The sequence below is a fragment of the Oryx dammah genome, unplaced genomic scaffold (genome assembly GCF_014754425.2).
Source record: "Oryx dammah isolate SB20612 unplaced genomic scaffold, SCBI_Odam_1.1 HiC_scaffold_22, whole genome shotgun sequence".
In the NCBI taxonomy this organism is placed as follows: Eukaryota; Metazoa; Chordata; class Mammalia; order Artiodactyla; family Bovidae; genus Oryx; species Oryx dammah.
This window is the reverse complement of record NW_024070206.1, coordinates 5,198,608-5,225,124: the sequence shown is the minus strand read 5'-3', so window position 1 is coordinate 5,225,124 and position 26,517 is coordinate 5,198,608. Positions and strand designations below refer to the sequence as shown.

General features: G+C 45.8%; 1 protein-coding gene across 1 annotated transcript in view; it reads right to left on the bottom strand.

Moving 5' to 3' along the window:
- Nucleotides 1-6,806: 6,806 nt before the first annotated feature.
- FECH (ferrochelatase) overlaps nt 6,807-26,517 on the bottom strand; it is a 36,039-nt gene continuing 16,328 nt past the window's right edge. The window contains exons 5-11 of the mRNA XM_040264317.1: nt 21,826-21,960; nt 19,057-19,163; nt 15,678-15,776; nt 11,379-11,486; nt 10,803-10,967; nt 8,714-8,773; nt 6,807-8,238 (exon numbers count right to left, since the gene is read on the bottom strand). Coding sequence (XP_040120251.1) covers nt 8,104-8,238; nt 8,714-8,773; nt 10,803-10,967; nt 11,379-11,486; nt 15,678-15,776; nt 19,057-19,163; nt 21,826-21,960 — 809 coding nt within the window. The 3' untranslated portion in view covers nt 6,807-8,103. The remainder of the gene's footprint in view (nt 8,239-8,713; nt 8,774-10,802; nt 10,968-11,378; nt 11,487-15,677; nt 15,777-19,056; nt 19,164-21,825; nt 21,961-26,517) is intronic.

Below are 26,517 nucleotides of genomic sequence, written 5' to 3'. Positions count from 1 at the left end.
GGTGGTCCGTCCAGGACAACTCCACCGCCTTGACCCGAGGTCCCTCTCCTCCAAGTGTCCTCGTTGGGGGGTGGTGAAGGGGCTCTCTGGTCCCTGCTCTGGCTCCCAGTCCTGGGGCCAACTCCAGGGGTGCTTCCTGAACCAGCCCAGCTCTTTTCTGCACTTGCGGGCGTCTCAGTGGGGAGTGAAACTTGATCAGGAAATAATTTGGTCCAGATGGTACTGATGCAGACAGAGATAACGGGCAGAAGCATTCGGCAAGGCACATTGCTAGTCTGGGGGAATCCATTTACATTTCTTTGAGGAGTGTCTGTACAAGGATGCCCCTACCCTCGAAGGTTACCTTGGGTTACCTAGCTGCCCGCACATATCTGCGCATGCGCCAGAAGGGACTGTCCGCTCTCCGGGTGAAGGTGGGACCAGACCGACCTTTTCTGCCCGGCAGCACTGTGACAGCTCAGCTGGGTACTTGGCCTTCGGGGGATGTGGAGCGGATCAGGCATAAAGCCCTGAAGACATCCTCAGCTCCCAGGGATCAAGGGATTGCGGCAAAGGATAACGGGGGTGCTGAAAGCATCTCAGATGCGCGGAAGGGTGAAGGGGCTGCCCGGAGTGGCAGTCTCCATTTTGGTCAAGTTCAGAGGCATAGAAGAGGCTGGAATCCACCATTTGACCCAGGCTTGTTTGTGTGTTTTTTTTCTTGTGTCACAGACTCGACATAAAATAAGACACAAAGGAAGGACACTCCTCATCTTCAGAGCCCAACCCTCAGAAGAGATGGCTTTGCTTCCGGAAAAATAGGAGACGTGAAACCAGAGACGCCATGGTGTGATGAAAGGGCTGCGACAGGATGGGAAGACTCAGGGCAGCCATCGGGCGGCCTGGACCCGGCGCTCGTCTCATCCGCTCCGCGGTCACGGGCCTCACGAGGTCTGGCCCATCAGCGGAGCGGACCACAGAAAAGCTCCTGGAGCCACAGGTGGCCTTGGGAAGTGCGGCACATGCTCCCTGAACAGACGCCCGCTCGCCCACTGCAGCCTGCGGTCCTCGCAGCGACTGACCTGGAAAGCTGAAGAAGCCCTGCTTTCCAGGCCTCTGTGCTGGAAATCAGGCCTCCATCCACCCCTCCAGCCGCAGCTGATCGGGAGAGAGAAACCTTCACTCTTCAGGGCCTCTCTTAGTACCAACATGTCCGTGAGAATTTGTTGGACATAATTGGGGTTTTACTAAAAACATTAAAATCTCTAGTCACCACGGGGTAGCTCCCACTGTAAAGAGACAGTGATCTATATAATGATTCTGGGAACACTGCAACCTTGAGACCCACATAGACCATCTCCATCATCCTGAAAAGTTCCCTTTCACGCAATAGTGTTTTGGTAAATGGTCACCCACCAGGTATCTGAAAAAAACGATCTATGTATATGTGTGGATATTTATTATATTAATAACTTTCACCAGTATAAAAGCCATAGGATGTGCAATTTACAGCCAATAACAAAATACATAATACTCTTTCCTATAAATTCCATGTAGTCAAATTCTCCAAGAATGCTTTTGTTGATTTTTATCAAGCTCTTGCATACATGCTTCCCTGGTGGGTCAGTGGTAAAGAATCCACCATCCAAAGCAAGAGACACAGGCTCCGTCTCTGGGTCGGGAAGGTCCCCTGAAGAAGGGAACGGCACCCCACTCCAGTATCCTTGCCTGGGAAATCCCACGGACAAAGGAGCCTGGTGGACTACAGTCCATGGGGTCCCAAAAGAGTCGGATGTAACTTCGAAACTAAATAGCAACAACATGTTTATCTGTAGCCAACCTAGACAGTTCTGACATGAATGCTGATGATATTATTTACATTAATGAGTAATACAAGTGTGACATAACTTCACTTGGAGACATCAGATACTACTTTCCACATAATAGGATATTTTCCACAAAGTTTTGTGCTATTCACAATGACTGTAATGGCTACAGACGTGACACCTTTTAAAACACACGAACATTTTTCCATCACTCTAAGTCTAGAGCAACAAGACAAGCCCTGAGTTGTTGTAGGTGCTGATTTCCAGTGTAAACAGCCCTCTTGTAGTCAGTTTCAAGCTACCCACAAGGCGTCACTGAACAAAGCTGGAAAGAATGGTACAGTAGCTCTTCATTCTACAGTAGTTTCGGCACATAGGCGTCATAAACACAAAGAACCTCTAGAAAAACGATGATAAAATATAGTAAGGTCATTGGGAAATGATTATTGAGTGTTTGTTATTTTTTTTAATATAATTTTACTGTAAGATATTAACATGTTTTTAAATACATTTGTACTACTTTTTGCTGTGCCGGGTCTTCACTACTGAGCCGGCTTCTCTCTAGTTGTGGAGAGCGGGGGCTACTCCCTAGCTGTGGTGAGCAGGCTTCTCCTTCCAGAGGCTTCTCTTGCTGGGGAGGACAGGCTCTGGGCGCGGGCTCAGTAGTGGGGTTCTGGGCTCCAGGGCAGAGGCTCAGTACTTGTGCTGCGTGGGCTTAGTTGCTCCTCAGCCCTTGGGATCTTCCCGGATCAGAGATCCAACCTGTCTCTCTTATATTGGCAGCCGGATCCTTCACCACTGAGCCACCAGGGAGGCCCAAGATGTAACATTTTTCCTGATTGCTCTGTAACAACCTGGAATCTTAATCAACTGGCCAGCACACCCCTGCTTGTATCCTTGTGCAGTTAATCCCATCCCTTAAGTTATATATATATACTTGCTGTGCGGTGCTAAATCACTTCAGCCGTGTCTGACTCTCTTGTGACCCCAGGGACTGTAGCCGCCAGGCTCCTCTGTCCATGGGATTCTTCAGGCAAGGATACTGGCTGGGTTGCCGAGCCTTCTCCAGGGGATCTTTCCAACACAGGGAGTGAACCCATATCTTCTCTCCTGCATTGGTGCGTAGGTTCTTTACCATTAGCGCCCCCTGGAAAGCCTGTATATATATAACTTTTTAACAAGGAAAAAGGTAAAAAATATAGAATACCGCCTGTATTCTCAGGGTAAAATGATTATTTCTTAAAATACCAGGAAGACAAAGCTTCAGCCCATCGGGCTGCGTGGAAGGAGCAACGCCAGCCTGGTGCTTTCCTTTCGGGAACAGGCTGCTGAGGGGGCTCCCGGAACATCAGAACGACAGCTGTCAAACCACCCGAAATGGGAGGGGCCACTCCTGCCGGAGAGCTTATCACCAAGGCTCAAGCCAGGCTTTTTTCCAAAACTGTTTTTAATTCCAATATCCCTCCTAATGGCTTACTGTAGACTAATTTAGCCAGGAGTTATGCTAAGAATGGAAGCTAATGATTTCAGCAAAAAGTAACTAAGCCGGTACCAACAGAGTATATTGTAAGAAACATTATCACGGGTGCCTTTGTTTTCCATTTGCCTGTAGAAAGGCTTAATAAGATTCCTTCAGCAAATGCAAACCCGCTTCCTCCCCTCCTGAGAGCCGAGACTGAATGTGGTCTCTGGAGGCAGCAACTCCCCAGAGCCCTCCTAAGGCTCCTCTCATGCTGGGAGCCGCGGTTCCGCTAAAGAGTGCCCACTGCTGTTGCTTGTCATGACTGCCTTTCAGCGAACATTGACAGCATCAGCTTCCTCCTCTTGGAGTGCCCACCAGTGCCCACCATTCAGCTCAGTGCCTCACAGCTTGGCACACTTTACACTTTCCTGAAGACACTGTAAAAAGACGCATGCTTTCGAGGCAAAGATCTGATATTAGTTATAACACACAACTGTCCAACCAGGACAAATTTAGCAAAAAAAAAAAATCGTTTTCAGGTGCCGCTGTTTGAATGAACCAGGAATGTGAGAAACTAAGCGCACACTTCAATATCACTGTTGTTGTTCTGTCATTAAGTTGTGTCCAACGCTGCGACCCCAGGGACTGCAGCAGACCAGGCTTCCCTGTCCTTCACTGTCTCTCAAACATGTCAAACTCATGTCCATTGTGACATAATTAAATATTTCAGCTGGCAATGATTGAAGCAGAATTCAGGTTTCTTGAGCCATCCGATGTTCAGATTTAATTCATTTGATGTATGTTTCCTGAAACCTTATGATGCCAACTTCTACTAATATAAAAAGAAATTTGAGTGTGGCAGAAAGCCACCTGAACTGGGAGAAGTTACTAACGGGGCTTCTTACAATGGAATCTCAATCGTTAGGCGATTAGAACAAAATTCCTAAGAATGATATTTACAAAGTCCAGGGCACAACCTTGATGAAGGGATTTTAATTGTATAGTTTTTAGAAATAATGGAAGAAATGGTTAGCTTTTGTCTTCCTCTGAGGATTCCCATATTAAGACAGAAACTGCAGGATTCTAACTTAGGACACTTGTTTTAGGGTCAACTCAGAATTTTCTTTTTCGAGCTCGTAACATCTCAGTGAATTTCCCATTTCCACCCAATGTGGGGAAGCATGTTCGTGGGTCATCTTCAGGATCCTGACAGCAGGGGTTTCACAGGCTGATTTAAGAGCTTAGAGATGCAATACGGAGGATGCAGGCAAGGGCTCTAGGCTTACACACCGGCACACGCCTAGAGGCACACAGGTGTGAGTTCCTGCTTGCAGCTGCCAGCTTTAAGCTCTGCCCTCTGGTTAACAGAGAAGTGGGCTCCTTGCCCATCCCCCCTCCTCCCACCCCTCCCACAGGCCCCAACCCGAGGGTGGAGGGAAGAGCACAGCCAAGCCCTAGGATCCCAGCCCCAAGGTACATTCTGGGGCGGGGCACGTCCCACTGCTGTGCCTGCTCGGTGGCATGGACCCACCCTCGGAGCAAGACGTATTTTGGATAAACACAGTGGTGTGAGATTGAGCAAATGACCTCTCTTCTTGCATACCTTAAGGTTCCTTGAATTAAATACCCAATTTATGAGAACAGATTAGCCAAGGGGAAAAAAAAAAAATGCAGTGACTCTACTAGGAGACTCATCCCACCAACTCAGTGTATCTTCCCCCAAAAGAAATGAAGAAAATGAAATATCTATTATTATGTAAATGTCCTAACATAAATTTAGTATTGTTAATATAATGTACCTTCAGACAGGCCGGTCTGGACAATTTGGAACAGAAAATCCACTGACTCTTCATATAGCTACATAATCATCATTGTCTAAATAATTTCAGCCATAAAGAAAAATGTGACAGAACCCTGGAGAAATGTCACATTCTGCTTCAGGGATTACTTGAGCAGGGATGTGTACTCTGAGATACTACCAGGGAAAGTCATGGGTTTTTACCAGTCAGCATCAACTAGCCATGGATGTACACTTAAAGGGCTTTTAATAATGAGTTCCATTTTTCCTGATACAAAACAAATTTTCTTTGGGTGCAACAATTTCCTTTAACCTTAAAAAGGTCAGTTGTTCCAGAATGCATATTCTATAGAAGAGTTCCTTCCTCCTGTGCTAAATAGACAGGGTTCTGAGCCTTATAATAACCTTGGCAAGTTAAACTGCCTCATCATCACAGCTCCTGCAAGTTTGCCGTATAAGGTGATTCATCACTTAAAGCCAGGTCTGGACACAAGTTCAGCTTAAAGAAAGTGCCAGCAGTAAACTGCTAATTACCAGGGCAAACATTTGTATTTCAAAGTTGACAAATAGGATAATAATTCCCAGAGACCATTAGTTCTAAAAAGAGCGACTGTTGATTCCATCCCACCAAATGCTCCGCCTTCAGGCATGGGCCCCTACCCATCTTTAGTTAGTAACAGTTGAAGGCAACTCTTCTTAGATCAACAAATGCCTGGGCAGTGATCCTCATAATTAAATCCCCCTTTGCCTCTCACTGGGCTTCCCTGGTGGCCCAGATGGTAAAGAATCTGCCTGCAATGCAGGAGACCCAGGTTCGATCCCTGGGTCAGGAAGATCCCCCAGAGAAGGGAATGGCTACCCACTCCAGGATCCTTTCCTGGAGAATTCCATGCGCAGAGGAGTCTGGCGGGCTATATGATATAGCCCATGGTGCCGCAGAGTCAGACACAACTGAGCCACTAACACTTTTACTTTGCCTCTCACTACAAAGGCCAGGCTGACCCACCTTAGAGTCAAGGATGCTTTTCCTGACAGCCGAGGCACTGTTGCTTTGGAAGTTTCCTTAGCAATAAGGGTCTTCAGACACCATAGCCAGAGCTGTTGGTTGGAGTTTCCCCACAGCATCTCTAAAATAACATACATTCAGCTCTACGGCAGTGGAGGTGAGCAGGCCCTCAGCAAATTTCCTGGAGGAGGGAGAAGGGTTGTAGGCAGGACCAGCCTTCCAGCGCCAACCCACAGAGCTCACTTCACTGTGGGACAGTCCTTCAAAGTCCACCTTGAACCCAGTTCCCCCAAAGCGGGCAGAAACAGATGGGGACAACTCTAAACAGCTGTCTATGTCATGTACCCTCTTCTGGAAACACAATCCACTGATAGGAAAGCCAGTTTGGAAAAAAATAAAAAATGCAGATGCTACTCAAATATCAGAGCTGTTATCAGTGGGGGAAATTATTAACGAAAGTGAATGGCATGTTTCTTGCATTACAAAGTAAATCCCTCTTAATAATTTTGATTAGTAACAAATTTGGACTGCTTTTAAAACAATATATTTTTATGTATTTGGTGTGCTGGGGTCTTAATGTGGCATGCAGGATTTTTAGTTGTGGCACATGGGGTCTGGTTCCTGATTGGGGATCAAACCCCGACCCCCTGTGCTGGGAGCACGGAGTCTTAGCCACTGGACTCCCAAAAGTCCCTGAATTACTTTTGATTTAACAGAGACAATGAGTCATACTGGTTAAAATCTTAATAATATCATATTTATTAATATAGTAAACCCTATATATAGAAGATCTATGGCTCCATGAATACTTTCACTGGCTTTTAAAAAAAATCAAATAAATGCTTTTTTGAAGAACAAAGTTTATACAATGGCATCTTAAATATCCACTGAAAATGACTTAACATGAAATATAATAATATTTGTCACATTAGAGTGGTTCTTTTCCTTTTCTCCAAATTTCCTATAGCATGGTTATATAATTTTTATAATAAAAATTGTAAGTTAAGAAAGAATTTGAGGTTATAAAACATAGTTGGCTTTTCAAAAATCTTCAAACAAATAAGGCAGGAAAGGGGACATTCAACCAAGATGAAGAAGATGCTGGGTGGAGAGGTCTGGGAGGAGCTGTGGGCAGGCAGCCCTTCATTTCCAGCTGCATTGCCCCTGGAGACAGCAATCAGGATCCCCGTCTCCCGCCACCAGGATTCCCACCAAGGTGGGGAGGACAAATCGCAACTGCTACACGCTTATCAGCCCTGTGTGCCTGGGGGTCTCAAGGCACTTGTGGAACCTACACTTGATTAGGTTTGATGGTAAGAATCGTGAGGATCACACACGAAGACCAAAATGACCGATTAACAGTGACGTCCCAGGAGCAGTCACTGTGGGAACCACACCATCAGACAGGCATTCCGTAACCCCAGGCGCTGAGGGAAAGAGCAGGCGCCTTTCTTTTCTAAAATTATATCTCCTTTACTCAACTATGTTCACTTCAAAACACAAGTGCAAGACTTTAAACAGACCTCACGCACACTGCCAGGAGAAGGAAATGGCAGCCCACTCCAGCATCCTTGCCTGGAGAATCCCATGGATGGAGGAGCCTGGGGGCTACAGTCCATGGGTCGCAGAGTCCGACATGACTGAGCGACTAAACCACCACCCCCACCATGCACACTGACAGCCCAGGAAGCAAACTCTTCACACCCTTGCAGGGTTGGGTTTTTTCTTATATGTGTGCATCTCAGAAGATAAATTTTTAAAACTCATTTAAAAAAATGGTCTAGTGGACATTCCAAACTAGTAACTTAACCCAGGGAGGAGGGACCATAAATGCTTACTGTGTTGGACTATAAAAATAGAAAGCCCTCAAGAAGGACTTCAGAGTCCCTTCCTGGAGAAAGCACACAGTTTGTGGCCAGAGGCCATGCCCGCACGGATGTAACTTCCTCCCTAACGGCCGGATGCGCCCTCCTCCGCCTCGGAGGTGTCGGGAGGCCGGGCACCCGCACCTCCCAGCGGCGAGCCGCCGGGGTCACAGCTGCTGGCTGGTGAAGAAGGATTTGGTCTCCCTGCAGGTGGGGTTCACGCAGAGCGGACAGCTCAGGGTCAGCTGCGTGGAGCAGCGCTCCTTGGACTGGAGGTGTGAGTGGACCAGGTCGGCCAGGGCCTGCAGGACAGACGGGAAGGACAGACAGTCAGAAGCGCAGACACCGCTGCTCCCCACGCCGCCTCCGCGCCCCCGTCTGCCCAGAGGAGCGCTAGGGCGTGGGGCTTCTCTTCACCTGAATTATTGATTTGCATCCTTTGAACACAATTCTAACGTCTTCCTTTCCTAAGAATTCTCAGCTTAGAGAAAAGGCGAAAATTCAGGTTTTAGAAAACGAAATCCCCACACCCCCACCTGCCGTACCTTGTCTCTGGAAGGCAGATTTTAAATTAGACGTCGTGATGGGTGGGTAGAAATAAGAAAACAGGGACTCTGAAGGAGGAGAGAGCCGGAGTATAAGGGATTCGATTTTATTTTTCTAATTAATTGGAACTCAAAATGTTCTAATATGTGAGAAAACCAATATTCTGTAAGAGTTTCTCAGAGGACCGCTCTCCGACATGTTCTGCTAAAATGGTTGTAACATTAGAGATACCTTTGAGAACAGGGGGTTTCCATTAAGAGACTCCGCTCTTCTGATGTTTTCAAGTCCACACTGAATCAAATGAGAAAAGGGAGGAAAAACACATACACATTTTATTTTCCTTTTTTTTTTTAAAGAAACTGCTACAAAAAAATAAGTACACATACAGATACACACACAACTCAAAGTCTTGGTACCCAAGTATTCGCAGACCACCCAGAAATGAAAAACAGTCTTGAGACCAGGCACAGACATTGATTTTCACCTCTCTATTATCAAATTGCTCATCAATTTCTATTCCCACCCCCAAGCCCATGACCTTCCAATGGGTGCTTTGTTTCCAAACCATTTTTGAGGTTCTATAGGCTAGAATATTCAAATAATTTAAGTCTGCTTACCGTTCTTTTTTAGTCCACCTTTCTAATGCCTACTTATAGACTCTACCTAAGCAGAATGTTGCTTAAATTTTTATGCATGCTTTGATTCCAAGTGCCAAAAGAGGTAAATTAATGTGTATTGAAACTAGATTGGATCTAATATGCACAGTTGGGAATTTAAATATATTCTTACCTAGAAAAATTTAAGTTAAAAAACTAAAGATTATTTCACAACCATCCTTACTCCCTTCTCCAAAAATATCCTGTTAACTCCAGCTAATTATCCCACAAATAATTGAGAAATATCTAACTATTATTTACTCAGGTAACTAGGATCTTCTCTTTCCCTTTCTGAAATGCTGATGGCTTTTTGGTTGCTTTATCTTTTAAGTTAGAAGACTGGAAACAGGAAAAGGGTGAGATTCAGCAAACACAGTTCTCAACAGATTGATCATATTCTAAAACTTCATATAGAGGTAAGCTGGTTATCCTGCTGTTGGTCACTGTCCTCAACCATTGTTTTTGTTTTGGCCACACCACACAGCAAGCAGGTTTAGTTCCCTGACCAGGGATGGAACCCTCATCCCATGCAGTGGAAGCATGCAGTTTTAATCACTGGACCACAAGGGAAGTCCCTAGAAAGCTTCACTAAATGAAGTCCATAGACAACCCTACAATCTCATTTTAGCCAATTACAACTTTCCCATAAATTCCTTATCAGAACTGCTGACAAGCACTTTAGGCGCTTCTACCTTCACGACCAGCACACACACACAAAAACGGGGCGGGGGAGGGGGGGCGGAGGGAGTTGCTGCTGAAGCTCCCCCCAACCCACTCTCCACCCTGCCCTGCACCTGCCACCAGGTCCCAGAGAGGGAGACGTATTCTTCGCAGCCAGGCCCCCACCCAGCACACGTGGGATGACCAGGGCCGGGAGCTGGGATGCAGGATGAGCGGGGAGGTCTTTTTGGGTCCCCAGGGTTCCACGGTTCCCACAGAAACAATGCTAGGAAAGGGGGCGCAGGTTCAGGCCAGCCCTCAGAAGCCCTGAGATGGGTCAACAGTAGTTTTCCTCCATGTGGATGACAATCACATCCATCTTCCATTACAAGACACTCAGGATGGTTGGTATTTGTTATTTCAATAATCAGATTGATCACAGCATAGTAGCAAACAGCTAATTAAGTGAGTGCATAAAAGAGGTCAGGGAAATTACAACACATAACTGCTCCAGAGTTCATCTCATGTCTTTCTTAAATGAGGATTCTAGTGCCTCGAAACCCACCAGAAGCAGCATCACAGCCTGAGCAAAGGGCACTATTAGGTGAAGAAAGGAATTATATAGAGAACAATAAAATTTTCTTCCAAACTGGTGAGAAGTACACTTATTTTTTTCTCAAGGAAATATGGTTTTTACTACTTTCAATGGGTACAGTAACTCAAACTAAACACAATGATGTTGCCTGCAGTGATGCCCGGGTCACCCGTTTTGCAAAGGCACGAAAGTGCTTTCCCCCTGCAAATGTGGAAATGAAGTCGATTTGCTCAGATCAGAACTCGGATGAAGTATTATCTGGAACAATGAGGCCACAGGACATGCACACACATATACCAAGCAATATTTCTGATTGATACAATTAGATTACTGCAGAGCAAGTTACCTTTTAAAACGAATCACATTTCAAAAAAATAAAATCGAAATGGGATTAATAAACCACACTTACCTCATTGGCTAGAACTTGAGAGTACTCGATGTCCAGCTCATAGAGCGTTTCGATGTGATCACTGGTAAACGCTATTGGAACCAAAAGGATGTTCTTCCTTCCCCTCTTACAAAGCCCTTTGATGGCCTCGTCTGTCTGAGGACCCAGCCAGGGCATTGGGCCAACCTATGAGAAAGCAGGAGTGCACACAGGGACCATGTCTCACCACAGCCACTGCCCCGGACACACTCACAGGCACACACCTGTGCACACGCAGCCTCCCTGTAAGAGTGAGGGCCACGCTTTACACCTTGCTAATGGGTTTTGGTATTTCTTTATTAGGCTTGAATCCTTCTAGAAGCTGGCAAAATATAAAGAGTTTCTGTGATTTCAACTGAAAATAGTCTATTGTTTGAATGGAGTCAATGGAATTCTGCTCATCACCTGTTTTCCTCTCCATCATATTTGCTTGCAGTCAGGTTATTGCAGAACATTCTGTCTGCATGAAAAGGCCAAATCTGATCGTTTTATAACTAAGTCCTAAAATAGACATCCTCCAAAGAGCTGACCACCTGTAAACACATGGAAGCCACCTACCTTGGACTGCCAAACCAGCCGGTAGGGGTTGGAGTAACCCAGCTTGTCCATAACTCTCTGGACAGTGGCGCCCACCTCCTGAGGATAGGGGTCCCCTCTGTTGACCACCTGCAGCAGAGACACAGGAGTTCAGTCTCCAACACCGTGCAGGGTTCTGAGAGCCTAGGGCTGGGCGGGGAGGCAGCCCGGGCCCTGGGCTGGAGGCGGCCCCTCGTCCTCTGCACTAATGCCAACGCCAGCTGAGCTCAGGGCCCAACTCACTTGGATGGATTTCATCGGCCAAAGGCGCACAGGGTACCAAATCAGCTCTCGGGTTCCTAGGAATGCATCAGATTCTACATCCACGTCACCCAGAGGAGATTGACAACACACACCTCTGGAGGATGGATTTCTCCAATCCCTCAGCTGGAACAGGAACAACGACACAGAGACTCTGCCAAGGGATGGGCCTTCACTTTCGGTAGTTACCTGAAGGGCTGATTTTATTTTAATTTTTGACTGTGCTCTGCAGCTGGCAGGGACTCAGTTCCCCGAACAGGGACTGAACCTGGGCCATGGCAGTGAAAGCCCAGGATCTTAACCACTGGAATGCCCAGGGAACTCCCTGATTTTAGAAATGGAACTGAAAGTGCTGTACGGACAGTGTATAGAACTACTGAGTTCATGGGGACAAAAGGGGTGAACAAAAGGGGTGAACACTAGTGGAGCAAGAGAAAGAAGCAGCAGTGGTTCGGATTCCAGGCTCCTTGAGAACACGGCCTGTGCCTTCGGGCTCCTTCCAGTTCCTTCTCCCCACTCCTCCCACAGCAGCGGACCACGGCCACACTTTGAGCACAGAGTCTGCAAGCGCTCCTCACCGTTGAAAGTGAACACCGTTGAAAGTGTGCAACAGACATTTTCTTTTTACTGCTTTAACATTTAGCTGTATCGTTGCTCTTTAGTTGCTAAGTCGTGTCCAGTTCTTTTGAGACTCCATGGAACATAGCCCACCAGGCTCCTCTGTCCGTGAGATTTCCCAGGCAAGAACACTTGAGTGGATTGCCATTTCCTCCTCCAGGGGATCTTCCAGACCCAGGGATCGAACCCATGTCTCCTGCATTAGCAGGTGGATTCTTTACCATTCAGCTACCTGGGAAGCCCATTTAGTTGTGTACCAACTTTCTAAACCCCCCCGATCCTGCTTTATTTCTTCCCACAACACTTATTACCTTCTAATGTTTCATACTACTTTCTTATCTATTATGCTTATTATCTTCCTCCTCCCCTTCATTCCCTGAATGCAAAGATTTTTGGGGTCTGTTTTGTTCATTCCCCTATTTTGCGATAGAGGATAGAACAGTGCCTGGAATAGCATAGGTGTTCAATAAACACTGTCGAGATGAAATGATGAGCTATTCTATGATATGGCTAAAAGTGAGTTTGCCATTTGAAACATGAAGGCAGAATGAATGAGAGAAATACAAAGTCACCGTTAGACCAACACAGAAATATCCACTTGAAGCTAAAAATCAGTGAGCAAAAGTCTGAAAAACAGTAAGATATTTGCACAATCTCCAAGTAGCTCACTTAAGATATTTTTTATCACAAAGAGACAATAGTGACTTTATAATGGGCAAATCCAGAAGACCCCACCTTAGGCAAATGACCACGATCGCGTCAGGAGTAGTGAGATTAATTGGCAGCGTGCACTCCCAACATGATGCACTCAGAAGCACAGGCCACCGGTGGGGGGAGAAGGGGTTATTCTTCCTGATAATAAGCAACCTCAGTCTACGCATGAGAAAACACCCAACACATCCAAAGGGAGGAGCATGCTGCAGAATAATTGTGTGTGTGTGTGTGTGTGTGTGCACGCTAGTTGCTCACTCGTGTCCAACTCTTTTCGACCCCATGGACTGTCGCCCGCCAGGCTCCTTTGTCCATGGGATTCTCCAGGCAAGAATACCAGAGTGGGTTGCCATGTCCTTCTCCAGGGGATCTTCCCGACCCAGGGATCGAACCTGGGTCTCCCACATTGCAGGCAGATCCTTCACCATCTGGGCCACCAGGGTTGCTACAAAATCATGCTTCAAAAACATCAAGTTCAGCCAAGACAAAGACAGTAGGAGGAACTGTCCCAGATTGGAGGAGGAAATTCTGGGAGGGGAAAGCAACGCCTGAGGTAGAGCTGGTGAAGAGTGAGTGAAGTCCTCAGGTAACAGCTCTGCACCTCGGCTCAGTTCTGTTTCCATTGCTGGACTTCCGGTTATGTGAGATGTCAACATTAGGAGAAGCTAAGGAACTCTGTACTATTCTGTAACTTTTCTGTAAGTCTAAAATGACTTCAACATACATTATATATATATATATATATATATACACACACACTTTTTTTTTAAGTTCTTAAGGGGGAAAGGGGCTTCCCAGGTGGCGCTAGTGGTAAAGAACCCACCTGTCAGTGAAGGAGACATAAGAGACAGGGGTTCAATGCCTGGGTTGGGAAGATCCCCTGGAGGAGGAAATTGCAATCCACTCCAGTACTGTTACCTGCAGAATCCCATGGACGGAGGAGCCTGGTGGGCTACAGTCCATGGGGTCGCAGGGTTGAACACAACCGAAGCACTTAGCACGCAAGGGAAGAAGTCATTAGGAGCAAACGCAGAGGAACAGGGCTTGCAAGAACAGTTCTCTTGCTCAACAATCCCTCTGCCTTCCCCACCCCATCCTGACCCTCCTGACTTCATGGTGTGCTTCAGTTCTACTCAAGACCCTGGGCAGGAAAAAAAAAAAAAAAACACAAAAAACCCTGGAAGCTGCGTGCTCAGTCCCTGAGGGGGAGAAAGAGAAGTGAGGGAGAGAAAAGCGGAGAGAAGACAGCACCTGGAACCGTTCACGCATGAACACGTGTTTCCCCCTCTCCCGCTTCCCTCTGGCCCTTCCGCCGCTGCCTCATTACACACGGGCAGGTATAAAAAAAAGGATGAGGGCCGAGCAGGAGGACAGACGTGTGAAGAGGCTGCGCGCAGTACCAGAAAGGACAGGCAGGCTTCCGGAAGAGCAGCTTCTCTCTGGAGCTGCCTACTGCCGGATCGTGCCCCGGGGCGAGAGGAAGACTCAGGCTGCGAAGGGCTCACTCCTGGCGACTGCCAGGTGGCGCCACAGGCCAGTCAGAAGGGGGGCCCCGGAGAGGACTCTGGGTTAACTCATTAACCCTGCAGCTAAAACCTTAATGATGCCTACGGCAGTAATTCTCTGCCCCTCCAGCTTTAACAGCGATGTTTTCAGGACACAATGCTAGCTGCGAGCTGATGAAATGGGCTGCTCACCCCAAGCGTTTCTGTACATCATACGTATACCAGCTCCATCCCTCTTGTCTCCAAAAACGCGACAGTAATGGCACAGAAGTGCTATTGTAACAAACACCCGGTGTAATATGAGAAACTAAGGAGCAACCAGATCATAACTGGATACACTTTACATGGACTGGCCAAAATGTGCTCCCTTGGCTAATGAAAAACGAATCACTTCCTGGAATTCAAACAACTTCTGCCAAGTATTGAGGACAAAAAGAATGGAGTTGAGAGCACTCAGTCTGAATATGGAAGCCCATATTCAAGGAACCATCCAAGTTCCTTGAACAGGGCAGGCGAAAATTCTCACATAGGAATGGATCTTCAACTTATCATTTTACAGGAACTTAGGAAGATAATATCTACTCACAATATCATAGTCTGAATTAATTGTTATTAGGTTTCAAGAGCTTCCCTGGTGGCTCAGCTGGTAAAGAATCCACCTGCGATGCAGGAGACCTGGGTTCGATCTCTGGGTTGGCAAGATCCCCTAGAGAAGGAAAGAGTTACCTACTCCAGTCTTCGGGGCTGGAGAATTCCATGGACTACATGTCCATGGGGTGGCAAAGAGCTGGACACAACTGAGTGACTTTCACTTTCAGGTATCAAGAAATGAGTCTAGAAGGTTGACTCATTGGAAAAGACTGATGCTCGGAGGGATTGGGGGCAGGAGGAGAAGGGGTCGACAGAGGATGAGATGGCTGGATGGCATCACTGACTCGATGGTTGTGGGTTTGGGTGAACTCCAGGAGTTGGTGATGGATGGGGAGGCCTGGCGTGCTGCAATTCATGGGGTCGCAAAGAGTCGGACATGACTGAGCGACTGAACTGAACTGAAATTAGCACCAAACTCAGTTTGAGATTTTAGAGTCCCTCCTTGCCCTGGGCTTAGGCTGAATGGAAACTGGACCCACGTTATACCTTTTGAACCCTCTACCACTGAGTCATCCAACAAAATGTTCTTACTTACAGACATTGGCAGGGAGTGAGCAGAAAAAAGAATGACCACCTCGCGTCTCTTCTCAGGAGGAAAGTGATCCAGCTCTTTCAGAATATGGTCAGCAAAGCACTGCGGGAACACCAAGAAAGGGGGGAGATACGGAGGGGGCAGGAAGAAAGACATGGGAGAAGAGAACATTCTGTAAATAAGGGCAACACCACAAATCTCAGCGAAAACCTCAAACTCGGGAACTGCCTCTGTTAAGAAAAAAAAACCCTGCAAACTGTACCGTCTCTCTAGCTTTGGTTCATCATCAGAATGGCTCATAACGGTTCCAGGGGCCTGGGGAATTTGATGGGAAACTTCTAAAGCTTGCTAATGGCTCACTGAAAATGAACGCTCTGGACCTGCTTCCCCGTGGGAGGCACAGGGCACACTTCCAGATGGAAAGGAAACGCAGATGGAAAGGAGGAGTTGTTTTAAGACCTCTCACTAGCTCTGTTAGCAGGAAAACCGCTTACAGGGTCTTTCTGAATCTCCCTTAGTTTGGCTTTCAGGCATATCACATTAAAATACATTAGACAGAAATAACCGAGGGATAAGAAATATGGTTCCTTTTTTACAACCCTGGCCTCCCTGAGTCAGTCTTCATAACGACCTTCCTAACAGCAGACGAGAAGGCTGCACAACTCTCGTTCAATTCACAGAGAGGGGAGACGGGGGGGGGGCCCGTCGGGTCCCATCTGCAGAACCTGGACCAGAAGGCAGCTCCCGCTCCTCTGCATCTCTGTCCACCAGACCAGCCAAGCCCCTTCCGTGGCCAGCACGTCCAGAGTCACATCAGTAGGTGCTGAAATACCAGGTCTGAGGAGGCCGCCTTTCATCTCACTCTTTAATCACGCTGTCATTCAATGTATAAAGCAAATGGCTACAAAGGACATGAATGGGTCAACCGACAAAACTGGAGTATGAATGTAGGTTGGATAGATTTCAGTGTCAATATGAAGCTTGCTGAAGTTGAATACTGTATCATTGCTATGGAAAAGAATATACTGTTTAGGTGTAGAGTGGTTTTATACATCTGTGTGTGTGTGTGTATGTATATACCTCTTATTCTCAAAAGGTTCAGGAAAAAATTATGTATACATAGACACACATATGCACACACACATAAAGGGTATGCAAATGATAAAGTGGGATAAATGTTAACACAGGAATCTAAATAAAGAGATGAGGGTTCCTTATATACTATTCTGGTAACTTTTATGTATGCTTGAAATTATTTCTAAATAGAAATGTTTTTAAACATAATATTAAAAAATTATAAAGGACAGTTTACCAAAACCATGTAAATTTGCACTTGTTGGCATTTTTGATACTTCAGTGGTTAATATGACAGGATGAGCAATTACTCCATAACAAATATTGGAATATTATTAGTGTTCTCAGAACCCTCAAATTTTGATAAATTAATGCTCAAAGGCACAAAATGGTGCCTAGAGAGTTTGCTCCCTTTTCAAAATTTATAATTTACCTACAGAGTCAATGTGATAGGATTAAACACCAACAATAAACAATATTTTCTGGTGGTCTTTGCAGTGTTAGTAGCCTAAGGATTCTCAGAAAAGATTATATTTGTACAAGCCCAGACAAGGAGGCCCAGTGCCAAGTTTAAAGAGAGGCTGCAACATACATTTACTCTAAATATTCCAGCAGTTAGATAACAGAAGCAAAATGACTATTTTCAGTAATTACTACTTATCATAAGTAGAAATATAGATTAAACACAAGATTTTTAGTTCCAGCTTTGGTTTTTCGTTTAGTTTGGTTTATTTTCCCCATTTCCATTAGATATCAAATCTCCTTCTTGTGTAATCCACATAATACTAATAAACTAAATTTTTGTTTCCTCGAGATTTTAGTAGGATTTCTCCTTTTATCATCTTGCATGCAAGTAGAGACACAATTTGTTACAGCTTACTGCAGACTCTAAGCCGTTGTCAGCACTGAGGAGCCGTGGGCAAGCTGAAATCATCTAAAACCCATCTGCGGTATTTTCCAAGCGCAGCCCCTCTGCAGAATGAAAGCGGCAGGCGGCTCTCAGAGCCTTCAATCACACCGTCGAGGAGGGCGGATAAATGCCTCTAAAATTCCCTTTCATTTTATGAAGGGAGACTTCCTCAGTTAAGAGACCTTTCCATCTTTCTGCTTCCCCCCTTTTCAAAGGACTGAATTTTAATGCAAATCTAATTACTGCCTGATCAGGGCAGGCAGATGCTGCACAGATCTCCGCTTCTCCGCTGCCGCATGGCAGTGCTGACCCGAGGCACCCCTCGTTTCCAACCCCGGGCCTCCGGGGCGGAACAGGCAGGCCAGGCTGGGGCTGCAGGCAGCCTGGATGGGAACCGCCTCCCCGGGAAGAGCGGACTCAGTGGGGACACCACACCCGGACCAAAACGACACCCGCCCCTGAGAGAAGGCGCCTTCTTCCCACTTCTCGCTTAAAACTGCATTTCAGCCTCTGCGTTAACCCTTGACGGCGCCTACGTGCCCGAGGAAGACACGGACTGCTCAGGGGCGAGCCGGCCAGTTCCGCGAGGTCTACCACCATCTAGCGGGGACAGATGTAAGTGACGCCAGGCTTCAGAAAAAGGGGTTAAGCAGGTATTTTGCCCGAGAATGTCCGAGGAATGAAACATAAACTAGATGAGCTCCGCGTCACTTGGTATTTCTTCTACCTAAACTGACTCAAAGGTAGAAAACTCCCACCAGCGGGACCAAGCAGTGTGGGTATGACGAAGGGCTACACCCATGGCACTCCCATAGTCAAAGGGTGAAGAAAACAACGCCGTCTCAGCGCTTTGGAACTGCAGTTTTAACGGGTTCTCCTAAAACCAAGCAGCTGTTACTATAAACATGACATATAAACTGCGTAGGGGAAATAGGAAACGTCTAATATAGACACTTTCTCAACTGAAGTATTAAATTTATTCTATGTCTCAGAGCACGTAGATATATTCCCTTTAAAATCTTTAGGTCTTGATATTTTAACAGATTTAGAAAATAGAGAAACTATTAGTTGGTTATTCAATCTATGAATGGAGATTAGATAAACACCCTGCATAATTCTTTTCCCTTGCATATTCCTTCACGTTCTTTTGGTCACTGTGAAATACAAAATTCAAAACATAATTCTGCTATGGTTTGTAACTAATACTATTAATCTGAAGAAAGGGAAGAGTTAAACCTTTAACCTTTACATTTCTTTTCCCCTGGCATAATAAATCAAGACAAATACTTTAAGGAAGAGAACAGTAGGCTCGGAAGGACACCCACAAGCCAGGCTTGGACAAGAGCCTGGCCCACACCAGAAGCTGGGGCGCAGGGCAGCTGGTAGTGGTCGGCTTACCTGAATGAGGAGGGGGTGCGTCGGCCACCTGTCAATCGTGCTCCACTTCATTGTGGGCTTCTTGCCCACTTCATTATAGTATCTGTAAATGGCATTTAAGCTGCTGCCTGAAATATACAGGGGCCACTTAGTACATGTGTGTGGATTATGGTGAAAATAAAAAAACAGACTAGTAAAGGCAGTAATTATAAGTTCAAAGCAGGTAATTTCTGCACTGAGTCAGTCTAATTACAATCATTTCAATACTCTAAAATGCATATAGATCTAACTACCCTGCAAATGAAGATCACTAAAAAGCAATCAATTTCAATGACCTTTCAAAGATTAGAGAGGCCACTTCTCTAGAGAAGCACAGGGGCGGTGGATTTATGAAATATTAGTGGTCGTTATTTGCAAGGACCAAGTCTTACAATGGAAAGCATGTTACATTTTTTCCCCCCGTTATGAAGGGAATCAACCCCATTTACAGGAAACACAGCAGGTGGGAAAGAAAGGAAAAAGAAATGAGGCATGACCCCAGCACGCTACCACAATCATTGTTTCATTCTAACTGGAGCTTTCCAGTGATTTTTCTTTATAGCTGTGATGTTTCACAAATTAATTTCAGTATATGGGCACTTTTGTATCCTGAATATTTAGGGCATTTTTACTTAGCATCGTGAGATGAATATTTTCCACATTATAATAAAAGCTTTATAACCATCCTTTTTAACGGCCCATTGACAAGAAAAACAGCTTATTAAGGCTTCTAAGCTCATTCTCTATTTTTATCTACTTTATTAAATTATCCTCACTCCCTAGAATAAGTTAAATGGGTACCAAATCCTTGTAGGTAATCTATCAAAACTGGTATTTCTAAGCAAGAGATGGTGAACATGAAAATTCAAAGACTACAGAAAGGAAAGCAGATGGTGCCAACCCAGGGCAATTTTCTTCCTGGCCTAGAGGATTTGGCACTGGGGCCAACCCCTAATCCTATGAAACCAGCCCTAACATGGGGCCTCCTCGTCAGTCTTCACGTGGGGCAAATGCTCCAAAACACGGCCATGCTTCCTGACACCAGTAGTTTCTCTCCTAGAACTATTCATCAGTCAGGTCTCCAGATAAAAAACGCTTGCCAGCACAAAGCTCTACTGACTTTATTTAGTATCACATGTACTCTCAGGCTAAGACTCGATTAAAAAAAAATAAATACACCGAGTTCCGTTTTTCTGAGCAGAATACAATGAGTCAGATAAATTCAAATGGAGTCCTTCCCAGGTTCAAAACCCGTCTCTCCAGAAATCATGAAGCAGTCACCGCCATCTGCATGTTGCAAGCCACATTTCACAGGGGAATCTTCACTGTCAGATGGATTGGGTTGGCCAGAAAGTTCGTTCGGATTTCTCTGTAACAGCGTGCCTGAAGGAACTCTGTGGTCAAGCCAATACAAAAGGCCTTCCGGAAGCCACCGGAGGTCTTCTGGGTCACTCAGAAACATTCGATGAACTGCCTAAAGTAGTAATTAAGGGGAGAGCATAACTGAAAAAAATATATATTGCCTGATTAAAAAAAGTGATTGATACATTGAATATACTGGCACTGCCACAACATGTGTCTAAATAAAGCAATAGACAAATGGCACTCTAGTGGCCTCCAAGAATGAACATGCCTTCACATCTCTGAAGTGAAGCTGCGCCTTCCCTTATATCGCAGGGAAAACCTGCACAGACCTTGACGTTTTAAACACACAGGCAGAGCCAGCTGTGAGATACAACCGGTAGTAATTCTTTGTCACATAAATAACCATCTTCTTGCTTAATTTTGAGAGCAGACATTTACATGGTAAGGTATATTTTTTAAAGCCAGGCAAAAAGTATAGCTTAGAAAGGTCATAAAATTTTTCTCCAATAACATGTTAGACATGTTACCAAACATTTTAAAGACATATATCCAAAAGAAATCACAATTCAAACTCTTGAGGGTGTCTCAGAACTTGGGCACTTTCACAGGGGCTCTGAATAAATATTTAAGGCACACAGCAGGCTTCCAAGATTTCTTTCAGTAGCCTTTTGTTTTCTCCTTCCTGTTATAGAAATAATATGCCCTAATGTCCAAAAGCAATTTAGAAGCAAAAATGTGCTGACCCCAGAGCCTTGAAAAAGAATGCAAACAAACGTAATTGTGAGTGACATTAGACGATTTACCCATACCTAAATGATACAGAGATTGGCAAAACATTACCCTCCAGCTCCAAATAAATATCTAGGAAACAACACCTAGTAATACTTCCCAAAATCTAGAACACTGAGAGAAGTTAGCAAAGGAAACCCTAAATTGGGCTTTGGTTGGACCAGGAACCAACCCGTAACCAAAATACATATCCATATTTCCAATGTTCTACGGACACCTCTGCTTGCACAATGGAAACATCTATCACCTTTGCTGCATTAATAAGAATACTGGCGTAGCCATAAAAATAAAGGCTTATTACACAGACACAGAAAGTGGCTTAAGGTGCATTACGGATCCATTCTACATGCATTAAAGCACTGGACACGAAGCCACTGCCTTTCACCCATCATTTGTAATTCTCAGTCCACTGGCTAATAACTCAAGGGACAGATGAACCATGAGATTTCAAATAGATTGACCTGAACTCTCGCGTTTAACACAGACAGGCTGGATTTGCCATTCAAACAGAAAGAGATCCATCCTCTCCTGCCCTCTGGCCTCCTGGGTCTTCTCACCGGGCCGGAGCCACCCTCCGCCGGCAGTGGGCAGGCTTACCTGTGGTGGAACAGCTGTACTGGGGGTACTGCGTGAAAGCAACCGCCCTCTCCAGGCCGTCCCTCTCCATCTCTTCAATTGCTTCCTCTGTTAACGGGTGGACGTACCGGAATCCAATATAGTATTTGTGCGGGGCTGTTAGGCAGCATGTGTGGAAGGAGAAAGTATTCATCTTGATATAGATTCTGAACATAATGCAGTGCCCAGAACAAAGGAGAGTTAACCTGATTTCCTATGAGGCTGATAATGTGGGCAAGGTTAGAATATTCCTTGGATCTTCTCCAGCCTTTCACTGGTAGGTGCATTTTTCACCACTCTTTTCTGTGATCAACCTCCCCCAACATACACATACTTTCATGGAGTGCATGATTTTTAAAACTCAAGCTTCTGTGTCTTGTTCTCTGCTCTTGGCCAAGAGAAGAGAGACTCAAGAGCAAGGAGTCAAGAACTAGCATTTATTCTCAAATATAACCTCCTCTATGGGCCATGCACCATGGCAGACACTGTGCTTTTTCTTCTTATCTAAACCCCACTTTTCAGATAAGGAAACAGACTCTCAAAGGTTAATGAACCCACCCAAAGGCACACCTAGCAGACGGTCCAGATGAGATTCACTGTGGTCTCTTCACCCCAGAGCCTACACTCCGTCCACGCCCACCACTTCACCCCAGCCTTCTCATCGCCCGAGACCCCAGGCCACCTAGTCTACATGAAGGCTCTGGGATACTCAATAAAAGTTCATTGATAACAAATGACTGAAATGATTCTTCTCACTTACATGAAAAACAAGACCAAACCGAACAACAATGCTTAAGTTGGAGGCACTAAGTGGGATTTAAAATCATTCTTCTGGGACTGCTGTGGCAATCCAGTGATTAAGACTCTGCTTCCAATGTGGGGAGCGTGGGTTCGATCCCTGGTCAGGGAACTAAGACCTCACATGCTGAGTGAAGTGGACAAAACTTAATAATAAAATCACTCTTCTGGCTCCTAAATGTCCCACGTCAGGGGCTGTCTTTGTGTTCCCTCTTCCATCACTTCACCAATTCTATCTCCTCCTTTATTATTTTAAAAGCTCCTCAACCAATTTTTTTAGGCATTTATAAAATCATAAAACTGGAAGCTTTCTAAAGTTACCCAGGGCTTCCCAGGTGGCTCAGTGGTAAAGAATCCACCCACCAAGCAGAAGACTCCAGTTCTATTCCTGAATCGGGAAGATCCCCTGAAGTACTCCCTCCAGTACTCTTGCCTGGGAAATCTCATGGACAGAGGAGCCTAGTGGACTGCAGTCCATGGGGTTGCAAAGAGCCAGACACAACTGAGCACCCACTCATCTTGTTTACTTGTCTTTTCACAGGATTATACCCAGTTTATACTCAGGGATGAAATTGAAAATACACGACATAAACATTAAGTCTAGTAAAACCAAGGTCATCTTACTGTCCAGGCCCCAGCCAGGACTGCAGCTAAGAATATGATGCTAAATTGCCACAAGAAACATTTAAGTTAAAGAGAAGAAAAAGATAATACATTAATTGTGTGTGTGTCTCTGTGTATATACTATAATGTGTATTTTATATATATGCATAAATGTGTGTTATATGTGTATTATATATGTATGTGTGTGTATTATGTATATGTATGAAAGTGAAAGTGAAGTCGTGTCTGACTCTTTGCGACCCCATGGACTGTAGCCTACCAGGCTCCTCCGTCCATGGGATTCTCCAGGCAAGAATACTGGAGTGGGTTGCCATTTCCCTCTCCAGGGGATCTTCCCAATCCAGGGATCGAACCTGGGTCTCCCACATTGCAGGCAGACGCTTTAACATCTGAGCCACCAGGGTCCTACGTATACGTATAAATGTGTATTATACATGTGCATATGTATATTATATGTGTGTATTGTGTATATGTGTGTGGTGGATATAGATATATAAAGCATCCCTCAGTAACTTGTCCAGGGGACTGAATCAGTGGACCGTGCTGTCAAGAACAGAGGCAGAGTGTCGACAGCGGGGAGAGCCACGTCTGTGCATGGGAAGGATGGTTTAATTCAATGATCTCCAATGGCGACTACAAAAAGAGGAAGGAGGGGGTGCAAATGAAACCTTTCTCGGCTGCCTGTCCCTTCGAGGCCTCCGATTTTCTGGTCTCTTGCATAAAGCATGGTGGTCTGCTGTTAAAACCCCCCAGAGGACAGAACCCGGTAAGCAAACTGCTGGACGGATTGTGCAAAGATTACATGGTTCACGCTAAAGCTGTCCACGATCACAGTATCATCAGGCCCATTTTTCAGGAGCTCTTGGTGCTCTGAGCTGGGGCTGAAGTGGAATTTGCTTTCTGATCTATTTCGAGACAATACAACGATCAGACTGACAGAGCAAGATCCCCCAAATGCTGTAGGTCAACCGGCTTCTGACGTTTTCCTTTCCGCTGCCAGGAGTTGAAAGCAGCAGCCTAAACGCCCGGGGCCTGGGAGTTTCTCAGATGTTAGAGGCCTCCCTCACAGATAAAGGTGGGGCAGTGACCATATCTGGAGGTGAGACAGAGAAAAATACTCTGGAAAGAACAGATAATGCTTTCTAAACAGTCCAGTTCAAGACGGCCTGCAAAAGCATGTTTCAGCAAAAGCAACAAGGCACTGGGCCTCTCCTGAGGAACTAACAAGGCTTCACGGAGGTTCCCAGCTCCCGCGGGGAGAGGAAGGGGGCTCCAGGGTATCAAACAGCAGACCCCCGTCTGGGGCACCACATCCAGCCAGAGTGAGCCCACAACTCACAACTTGCGGACCCTGCCTTGTCCAGCCTCAGAGCAGACACCCAGTGAGCACCCTTTGGTGAGAACTACAGAGAAGTAAAAAAAAAAAAAAAAAAAAAGGAACAAACAGAAAATCCATTTTTCAGTAAAACTTCATTAACCTCCTCTCCATTCATTTAGCGATGGGCGATAGTTCAACTATCATGGGCGATAGTTCAAACGTCTGATTCGTACATGACTCTTTGGGAGAAGCACGTGAAGTTATTATGATGCTTTTTAATTTGTAGCCGATCATGGTGAATAAGAAAAGCTCAAGTTTCTGAATTTCTATCATGTAACCATGCTAATGCCTCTCAGGATTATCTGATTTCAATGTTCACAGTGATCCTAAGAGTGGGAGTGTGTTATCATCCCCATTTTCCAGATGGGGCTCAGTGAGTTGAGTCATCTGCCTGATCTCACACAGCCAGGAATGGGGAAGCCAGCTGCACCTGAAATGACCCCATTTTGCATCCAATAAAGAACAAAAGTCTTTTACTGAGTAGCACTTACTCAAGAGCTTCACTGAAAGCGGACACAGCGCATGTAACTAGATATCGTTTGTAAAATATATTTTACTGTATATTCCTTTTTTAAAAAAAGGGTCATGTATGATCATTCATTTTTGGCCGCGCTGGGTCTTTGCTGTGGCACATGGGCTTCCTCTGCCTGCGGCGGGTGGGAGCTGCTCTCCAGCTGCCCTGCACGAGCTTCTCACTGCGGTGGCTTCTCTTGTTGCGGAGCCCAGGCTCTAGGTGCACAGGCTTCAGAAGCTGTGGGCCCCGGGCTTGGGCTGCTCTGAGGCAGGTGGAACCTTCCCGGACCAGGAATAGAACCCATGTCCTCTGCACTGGCAGGCGGATCTCTAACCACTAGACCACCAGGGAAGCTCTAAAAATGTATCTTAGATTTAGGCTTTTCATGAACTGTAAGGACTAGACCTCTCATCTGTATTCCTTCTGTCTTCCTTAAATGACTGTGGTGCAGTCTAACTCTGTGAAACTGATCCCAAGTTATAGTCCCTCGTGGAGCGCACTGTATTTAGTCAATACTCAGTTCTGTGCAGAGCCTGTGCAAGCCTCAAACTGTCTATCCTGGCTACCAGGCAACAACTGTTTGCTCCCCAAATGGGAATATGGAACATTCTTATCTGGTTGTAATCATCACATTTTTTGTTTGCTTGTTTGCCTAAAGAGAACTTTTCTAAATATACATAAACAAATAGACACAGTTCAGAAATAAACTTTATAATTTTACAGGCTAAAAACTATAAGACGGGAGGAGGAATGAGAAAGAGATGCCGAGACAGGGAAGCAGGAAGTGGGAAGGAAAAGCAGCCAGGAGGGAACCCATGCTAGTCCCCGAGGCAGCTGGGGGCCCGCTGTGAGCCTCAGGTCCACCCCCCCTCCCCCGGCGAAGTGTAACCAGCAGGACGAAAAACTTCCAGGTAACCTGGGCAAGCCCCTGAGGGCGCCACAGAGCCACGCCTGGTAATCACCTTATTAGTCTTTCATGCAAAGTTCCCCCAAAGAAGCTGCCAAACCTTGAGGCTTTTTGCAATATCCTCATCAGCCGCCATACTGGTTTTGTAGAGAATCACTCCAGCAAGCCTTCAACAGATTTTCCTCTCGGCCCCTGGAGCAGACTGGCCTGTAGCAGCAAGGCCCCACAAGACTAGAATTCTGGTGAGTAGAAGCCATGTGTTTCGACTTTGAGTAGCAGCATCAACCAGGGAAGGGCACTGGCTGGGCCACTGGTGAATGCATGTGTGGGTGGTCATGGGCCTCCTTAAACACCCCCACCGCCCCCAGAGCAGGCCAGCTTGATGACGAAATGGTCATCTACCACGCAGGAAAAAGGCAGAATTGAACTCATCTGCCTCAGAGAGTCCCATGT